Here is an 8696-nt window from a genome sequence, read left to right as displayed (position 1 = left end):
CCCTCTGTGTGCCTCTCTCTCACACACACACACATACACACCCTAGATCAGTGTTCCCAAGCCCCTTATTGAGTATTTTTATCCTTCATAGGCATTGAGTAAGGCTCCTACTGAGAACCTTACCCACTTCCTGCTGCAAAGCCTTTTTGGCAGCCTTTCTCCATTCACAAACTGCTGACAACCATCACTCTCTTCCTTATCAACAATAATTTACTTTGATCTGGCCATGACTAACTCATCAACTTAGATAATGCTTCACAGGTGTTGAGGTAGTCTGTATACATTGATCAGAAATGTACCAAAAACATGTTATTCTGCACAGATGGATTACTCCCCAAAAAATCTCCAGGGTGCTACTGTAGTTGTCCTCTCAGCGGACATAACCCCCAAGGTGGGGATAGATGTTTTAAGTGTTTAAGTATTGTCATAAATAAAGAAGTTTTTTTTTTATTAGTCGGTGTGTGGAAGACATAGCTTTACTCTGCTCTACAATCACCACTCATTGTGTTCACCTGTCCCTCATTATCCTCTGGTCTCCTGTGTATATATTCTCCTCCTTTCTGTCAGCCTCTTGCTGGCTCTTTCTCCGTTCACCACACCCTGCCGGTTTACCTATTTTAGTAAGTCTGTATCCTTCTGTTTGCTCCTGCCCTGTATTCCTTCAGTCAGTTTGAGTTTTTTGATTTATCTGTATTAAGGATTCTTGGTTTGTTTCTTCAGTTTTTGTTTTATGTTTCTTTGCTTTCTGACTGAACTGTTTTTGTTGTTGGCCTTAGTTGATGTTTTGTTTGTTCCCTTGTATTTTTTCCTTTTTTATAGTCTTGCCCTTTATTATTTATTAAAATTCCATTTGAACCTTCCCTCGGCTTGTGTGTCTGCATATTTGGGTCTGTCTTGCATCAGACATAACAGAAGTGTAAGGGTGTATACAAGCAGGGCCATCAAAATTTGTGTTTGTGCTTTGTGTGGGTAATACACTGTACTGTACTGTCCTTTCTCTAGTTCTCTGTCCACACATCACAACAGCATCTAGTGAGAAACCCAAACAGAAGAACGAGGGAGGAGGAGAGCCCTTCAAATGGATATTACCACTGTGTTTACCTGTGGAAAATGGAAAAGTGAGTTTAGAACTATCTCTAGGATCTTTACTGTACCTTCAGAACTGGATAAAGAGCGCAGCAGAAGATACAGCGGTTATAAAATATGTTGGCAAGTTTCATTGCACTTTGTCTTGATCTTTGTCACATATCAACACCTGCACCTGTGCTCTGTGTGAAAAAGAGAATGTGGATTTGACTTTTCCCCACTTGTATGGAGGAGCGCCAAATCAAAAGTTAATAGCTACATTTCACTTGTCTTCAACTGTCCTTTTAAAGAAAAATTCTCTTTTTGTAGTCTGAGTATGGCAGTGAGAAATAACAAACCATAACTGAATTCAAGCCCATGTTTGTTTTTGTATTTCTGCTATAATTAAAAGGTGGTGGTTCACTTTGGTCAGATTGGTAATAGTTAAGATGATATATGGAAACATCCTGGTGTGACATTAAATATTACCATTTAGAGAATGAATGTGCTTCAGAATGTTTTAGATTTAGAATTGCACCACAGGAGAGTGAAATACTTGGTTATGCAAAAGTGACTTTTTAAATCTGAAAATACAATGCAAACTTAGTCAAACCTCTTAGCCATGTGTAAAAATACTCTACTGTACTGGTCTTCATTGTTTTAAAGAGAGGTGGAAATCAATTGTGCAAATCAAAATCCTGCACCAGGTCAGAGACCCACTGGTACCTGCAGAAAACAACGTGGGTAAATGTTTAATATTCACGGCTATGAGCACGGGTATAGGACTAAATGCCAGGTAGTGAATGAAATAAACAATTTAAATGAAAGATAAAGGTGCAGCTTCTTTGAAACACCTAATCAACTTAATTTTATCAAGCCTAAGTAATCAATTTGTGAAGACCTATGGCACAACCTTTGACCCCTCACTTCACAAGCTGCTAATATGAGGTCACTTGGACATCCACATAGGCGGGGGGGTCAGTGTCAAAGTGGATAACCTAAAAGCAAAAATGGCAAGTGGTGAATACAAAAGTGCCTACAGTAAATCAAAGACCAAACTGGACATATGGGAGAAATTCAGTGTGGTTACAAAGATGTCATCAGCTGCTTTGCTGCTTGTAAATAGTACCAGAAAGTGTTTGATAGCCACAAGCTACACACATCCTCACTAAGGGAACAGCTGCAGAGCCCAGTGTCCATCAACTGACAACTTTTCCTAGAACACAACTGTCAAGCACTTTAAAGTTGCTGTACAGCTTCAAGTTTATTTTATTTACAGGTCGGGTTGTGGGTCTTTATGTTAACAGATCGGGAGGGGCCTGAATTTCACTTAAATACCTCTGGGTAATGGGTCAGGTCTGCTACAGAGCTTTGCAGGTGCTGGGCGAATACAGGTTTTCCAAATTGGACATGTCTAGAAATTTGACATTTTTATTGTAATATTTGTTTCATGGGGCAACTGGTTCAGTGGGTAGAGCAGTCGTCTCCCGGAGGGTCGGAGGTTTGAATCTTGGTGCCTGCAGCCCATGTGTCGAAGGGTTCTGGGCCAAGACACTGATCCCCCAAGTTGACTCCAATGGTTAGAGCCATCGGTTGAGTTAGCACCGCAGATGGGTGCCTTGGTTCTGTACCGGAAGCAAATTCCTTGTGTGTGTAACATACTTGGCCAAATAAAGATTATGATTATAAAACCATAAGTTGCAGAGTTTCCTTGTATCAAAGAAAAGCATGCAATTCGAAGTTACAAAATGACACTTGTCAAATTGTGGTTACACTTGAAGACACTGAACCTTTAAGAAACATTTGTTCATTAATGTTTTTTTTTTCTTGAGCTTGTTAGCATGTTTTCTAAAATGGAAACAATCTGTATTATGCATTTTGGTAATATGCTCTGGGGTCTTCTTCCCTAATTGTTTGAACAAGGCTGTTTTGGTTCCAGTTATATCTTTAGACTTTGTTAGAAAAACAATTACAATATCTTATATTTGATTGCAACATTGACTTCAAATTAGCATCAGTTACATACTGAAAATTGATAGCCAAACTAAAGACTTTACTGAATGACTATGAGCTACACTACATGGAATCTGCATGAATCTAAACACCTCCCACACATGTAAAAAAAAAAAAAAATCTGTTGTGAAAATATGCTAAAAGTGATCTCTCAGGTATTTGGCATGGCAAAATCACAATTTCTGGTCATACAGAGACAGTATTATGAGGTTTCACTATGTGGCCCATCACTATAGACCCTTGTCCTCCTGCTGTTGTCACAGACCCTTCTCCCCTCCTGCTGCCCCCTCTGCTGGGGGGAGCAGGCATAGATAACTGGACAAACAATACCATGGTTCGACATTTTTCTTAATGACAGTCATGGATCTGAAGGAAGTGGAAGTGACAGTATAACTACAAATATCCCAATTGGTTTACATTAAAGATTTACAGCATTAAAACAATTTCTTGCACAGTGATCAAAACGAGGTGTAGACACACTTTTGCTTTCAAAAGTGCCACACCTGGCCACCGAGTTCAAATAACAAGAATTCACATCTCTTGATATAATCCTCTAGCGTGAAAAGTGTTTGGGCAAACATATGATAGACAACCAACATCAGTAAGGAAACGTAGCATACAGTAGATTGACTTTCGTTTTTATACTGCTATAATCAGTGAAGCATGTTGTCAGTTTAATGACAATATGCTTGTATGATGTAAAATATTATCAATTTGGACTGGTTGGACCAAAAAAGCTAGAAGAAAATGTCACCTTGAACTTTAGGAACCTGTAACTGAGACTAATGAAAGTAATCATTAGCTATACGACTAATAAAAAGAATAATAGACCTCAGGAAACAATGCTGCCATTTAACAACAGACCCAAAGCGTCATTGTGACCTGTTGGGGCAACCCTTTGACCCATGGAGAAATGTGGTGCCCCAGTGTGGTGGATACCACCCAGTGTTTTGGGTTAAAGCAGTAATGTGGAGAGCATACCCTGTTTCCCATTGTCTAGGGGTGGCAATCTAGGAAAGCATTCTTGCGGGTTGATTAGGCTGCTATGGTTAATGCTGCCAAGCCTATAAAACATGGCAGGAGAATATGGTGGTGGTGGAAGGAAGGGGGAGTTCGAGTCTTGAGTCTCTCATAGGGTAGCTTTGTCTGGGCTCCTCTCCTGCTGCTCCATCAGCTTGGTTTGTGTGTGGCGGTCTGACAGTACTTGGCCATATAAAAGAACCAGCCTGGTTTTTTGCACCCTTCTTTATTAATGCCTTGCTCTTTTTTAGTGTACCCCCAGGTGCCAGCCAGCAGAATACCCTCTTTCAGACCAATTCAAGGCAAATGCAAACACTACACTCTATTATGACTAGTGGAGAGCATTCCAATGGCATCTCACCAGTCAGGGAGCTCAACCTAGAACGGTGAGGGATTAAGGGAAGGCTAGCATGATTGAGAAAAAGAAAAGCTGCTGAGTAGTGCAAGAGGCACAGTGGGACAGAAGAGCTGTCCAAGGACAGAAATGTGTCAATTAGTGTCTTGGAGTATATTCAACTAGAACACAAAGAAGTGCCCTTAATTGATTTTTTTTTTCAAATGTAGTCTTAATTTTGCTAAATTATTTTCATTCTATCACTGATGGTTACTTATGAGAACATAACTGTGCTGGTGACATACTTCTGTGAAAAGCTGCCAGCTACATACAATGCACCTACCAATTTACCTGAGTGATGCCTAAAACACATTCACACAAAGAATTACAATTAAATTGATCACTTTTTTGAAATGTTTTACTTTCTTAAGCAGTGGTAAACACTGAGTGTCAGGTAAGAAATGTCCAGGGGAAAAAAAAAAAAGCACAGCACACGATTAATGTTTTAACAGAAACAAGTTCTGAGTTAAACATAATTTTCTAAAATATCCTGAGCAGTGACAGCCACTGGGGCAAGATATAGGAATAAAAAGGTAATTTCATCTGCTTTGCATAATATTTTTTCTTGCATGGTATTTTCTCTAGTAAAATAAAAACAAAATCTATAAAAAAAAAAAAAGACATTTGTGGTATAACTAAATATATTTTTAAAAAAAACTGCCATGACTAGCTGAACAACTTACTGGGGAAAGAAGTTAAAACATGAGGCCAAATCATGTTAGTCAAACACAAGGACCGGTTTCCATCCACAGGCCGTTTGACGGTCCAGGGCAAATGAAGTCGTCGTCTTCTGTCCACATAAGTCATCTTTGAATTGGGGGGCTGGGGAAGACATTAGTCATCTGAGTCTGTGTCGTGGCGCCGCCTGTGGCTTTGTGTGGCACCAGCAGGGGCCGTCTTGTGGCTGGCAGGGTTACGGGGGACAGGAGACCCCCCATCTGAGGAGTCTGTGTCATGCCGATGCTGTCGCTGATGGGGGCAGAAAGGCTGACGCTCAGCTTTTGCTCCCACCCTTGAATGGCTGTCATGGGATCTGGCTCCACTCTGACTGTGGTATGATGGATTATGATGATGGTGGTCCTTTCTGTGCCTAAAGAGTAAAAGGAAACAAACAATCAATATGTGGGTCGTCAGGGGGGTATTGCATAAGATGTTAGTCTGGGGAAGGAGGAGCTGGCAGATGGGCTTTATAGTGACATCCATAGAAAACACCAAATGGCAGCAGGAAGTGGATCCAACTGTCTAAGTTCATACATTTCAACATATTTAACAACTTATTAATTCTGTACATTACCATTATATGTTAGCTGCAATCCAAATTTTAAAAGGTTAAGTTTCACATTGCTGTGTAGGACAGTCCCTCAGTGCCCTCTAGTGCTGACACTGGAAAGTATAGTCCATAGTCCAAAGTCTGCTGGTTTACATTTATTCGCTACACATGATGAACAAATGTTATATGGAGAAATGGACCAACCTCTTTCTGTTGCCATCTGAATCTGAGGAGGATGAATCTCTTCTTTCCCTTTTCTTCCTTTTCTCCTTCTTCTTTTTGTCCTTCTTGCTCTTTTTGTCTTTCTTTTTCTTTTTGCTCTCATACCTACAGAGTTAAAAAAAATGATTACTGAAGTAAACATGGACACAGGGTCATGTTTTGTCCAGGTGAACAGTGTGTTTTATTCTTTGTGTCTAAAACATAGACTGGATATAAAAGTGGATGAGTCGTCACCCCTTCCTGAGACTATGCCAATTATGGGGGCTGCCATCTTGCTTTTGAAACACATTTTGCAACCAGATAATGCGCAGTAGTGACTAGTATTGGAGCCGCGGTATCAAGCCGCCAATCAAAGCTACCAGTCATTACAAATACACCCCTTTTTATATCATGGCATAACTTATTTTAAACAAACATATCAGGAAAATGAGCACTTGAGCACAAATCAGCATAATTTGTGGTGGCTTCCCTTTTGGAAATGTCAAATATTATGCATGCTCACTGTTGTTCCATCTCTTCTTTTCCTACACTCTCAGATGTTTTTGTTGAGGTTACTGGATGACCTTCTGTCCTGTGGTGCTGTAAAGGAAAGCATTTTTTCTAAATTCCCAGATCTCATGAAATAGTCATTTAAACTACTGCTCAATTGGAGCTATTTCTTAAATGTTCAGTGACATTTCAAAACACAGTGAGGGGAGAAAAAAAAAACTTACTGTAAAAACTGGCAAACCTATCTTAGCAGCCTCCTTTTCTTTTTGGGACAGCAGAATTTTCCTTGATCCTGCACTGTAAACAGAAACATGCACTTAAATCAAATCAAATTTATTAGCACTTTAAAAACATCCAGTTAACCAAAGTACTTTACATGGGTAGAATAAGATCACAATAAATAACTAAAATAAAATAAATAGAATCAATGCAAGAATAAAACAGCACAATAACATAGACACACAAATGACATACAGTCAAATTAAAAGAAAAGCATCAGGCCCTACCAAGTATTAAAAGCCAAGGCAAATATGTTTTAAGCAATGATTTAAAAGCAGTCGGGTCAGTGGCCGATCTAACTTTAACATGATACAATCACAGTGCATTGTAATAAGCATTGAAACAACAAAAATGAAACCATGTTTTCTTATTAAAAAGCTTACCTTGAGGTTCCCAAGCCTGAGACACGGTCTACATTTCTCTCTTCACCATCAGCTTCTTCCCTCCTACAAATATCTGCAAGGTCCTGGTTTTAAAATTGGGAAATTTTTAAATACTCTACATGTTTAATGCAGACAATGTTCCTAAGCTTTTGAGTGAAACTATAAAATACCTCTTTGGTCAGGCCAGTAGGTTGCCTCTTTATATTCTTGTGCCCTCTAAATGGAGAATGGAAAAGACAGAATAATTATATTTGTTGGTCCGCACTGACATTTGTCACTCATCTCTTTTACAGAAGTGATACATACAGGGCAGCCATCAGTGCCTCATGCTCTGCAACCTTGACAGCAGCAAGTTCCTCCGCTTTGGACAAAGGTGCACTGCCCTTTTTGTCTTTTGAATACCATGTCAAATCTTTGCCTTTTTGCCATCGTCCTACTGGAGCCATCAAAGAGTTTCCTGGAAACAACACAGAAGACCTGAGAGTAAGATGATAGGTGATGTTAGAACATGAAGTACAGTATGCTAATGATTTCTAATAGGAAATGTTTCCATTATGATTACATTATATTCCAAAATACTGTATGCATGGAAAATGGCCATCACAGTTCTCTAGAAGATGTCATCAAATGTCGTGTTCTCAGAACAACAGTCCCAAACCCAAAAAAAGAAAACGGTAAAGCCTTATGTTTCAAACTGTTTTCAAAACAGGATATTGACTATCAGAGCTCAGTGAAACGGCACAAATTAAATGATGTATTTTGTCATTCCTTGCCATTTCATGTAACACACAAATGAAGAAGAAATTAGGCGGTATGCTTTCTGGATCACATCCTTTCCCCAGCGTCACCTGTTTATATCACTAGACTGAAAACCCTCTGCTGCTGATAAGATGTGTGTGGTGACAGTAAGTTTTATATTGCACATTGATACCGATATCATGGTTTTACTCGAGTTAGTCCCACGAAAATTTATTTTATGAATTAGTTGTGTAACCTAATTCTACTGTAGCGTATCATTTAAGGCCACAGTTGTGGTTGGCTACGTGGTTGTTTGACATTCAGACACGTTGGCTGCAGCGTATGTTTAGTTAGCGGAGGGGGCGATGTGTTAGGACCGAGGGTCGAAAACAGAACGAAAGCCGAGCGACTAGACCGGCCCAGACACTGTGTAATGAGGGAAGTCTGCAACAAAAGGTATGCACTGGGATCATGGTGTGTAGTCTAAATGTACTTGAGATGTCTTGCTCTGTCAGCAGATTAGCACATTAGCTATGATAAACAATGGACTTGGTTGCCAGTTTCTGAGACTCACCGAGATAATTTTCTCTGTGTTTATCGACTTTTACGTCATCCCAGTTGAACTGGTCCTGGCCTCCTCGGGTCCCTCCAGATCTCGATGAACCAAACATTTTAGTCTGTCAGACTGAACACCTACGAATAAAGCAGCGGATCGTTAGCTCACCAAGCTAACTTTAGCCACATTAGCAGCGGCCCAGCGCCGATTGGCCAGGCCTTCACCAGTCAGTCATTCGGGGGGGGGGGGGGGGGGTGGGGGGAGAAA

At 40.1% G+C, this 8696-nt stretch overlaps 1 protein-coding gene and 1 long non-coding RNA gene across 3 annotated transcripts; one reads left to right on the top strand and one right to left on the bottom strand.

Moving 5' to 3' along the window:
• Nucleotides 1-580: 580 nt before the first annotated feature.
• On the top strand, nucleotides 581-1834 carry LOC109952700 (uncharacterized). The gene is made up of 3 exons (XR_002273801.1): nucleotides 581-620; nucleotides 820-916; nucleotides 1003-1834. It is a non-coding gene; the product is annotated as an uncharacterized LOC109952700 (long non-coding RNA).
• Nucleotides 1835-4832: 2998 nt separating this feature from the next.
• On the bottom strand, nucleotides 4833-8679 carry cunh1orf35 (chromosome unknown C1orf35 homolog). Of its 2 annotated transcripts, none has more exons than XM_020587888.1 (8): nucleotides 8448-8679; nucleotides 7442-7592; nucleotides 7306-7351; nucleotides 7136-7218; nucleotides 6698-6770; nucleotides 6487-6563; nucleotides 5967-6089; nucleotides 4833-5582 (listed from the first exon to the last, which is right to left on the bottom strand). In XM_020587888.1, the coding sequence occupies exons 1-8, from the start codon at nucleotides 8542-8544 to the stop codon at nucleotides 5327-5329; spliced, it is 906 nt and encodes a 301-aa protein (XP_020443544.1). In that variant the 5' UTR covers nucleotides 8545-8679; the 3' UTR covers nucleotides 4833-5326. The 2 variants fall into 2 exon arrangements, with proteins under 2 accessions (XP_020443544.1, XP_020443545.1); XM_020587889.1 differs by having other exon boundaries at nucleotides 7442-7612; nucleotides 8448-8518.
• Between the last annotated feature and the right edge of the window lie 17 nt (nucleotides 8680-8696).

The sequence above is a fragment of the Monopterus albus genome, unplaced genomic scaffold (assembly GCF_001952655.1).
Source record: "Monopterus albus unplaced genomic scaffold, M_albus_1.0 scaffold486.1, whole genome shotgun sequence".
Classification (NCBI taxonomy): domain Eukaryota; kingdom Metazoa; phylum Chordata; class Actinopteri; order Synbranchiformes; family Synbranchidae; genus Monopterus; species Monopterus albus.
The sequence above is the reverse complement of the archived record's forward strand: the minus strand, read 5'-3'. Positions and strand labels throughout refer to the sequence as shown.

Excerpts from the sequence above, each read along its gene's own strand:
- cunh1orf35 (XM_020587888.1), bottom strand. The coding sequence starts at position 8,544 with ATGTTTGGTTCATCGAGATCTGGAGGGACCCGAGGAGGCCAGGACCAG. Across the intron at positions 6,564-6,697 it reads TAGGTTTGCCAGTTTTTACA|CACCACAGGACAGAAGGTCA; the intron begins GTAAGTTTTTTT and ends TTTCCTTTACAG. Across the intron at positions 5,583-5,966 it reads TCAGATGGCAACAGAAAGAG|GCACAGAAAGGACCACCATC; the intron begins GTTGGTCCATTT and ends TTTACTCTTTAG.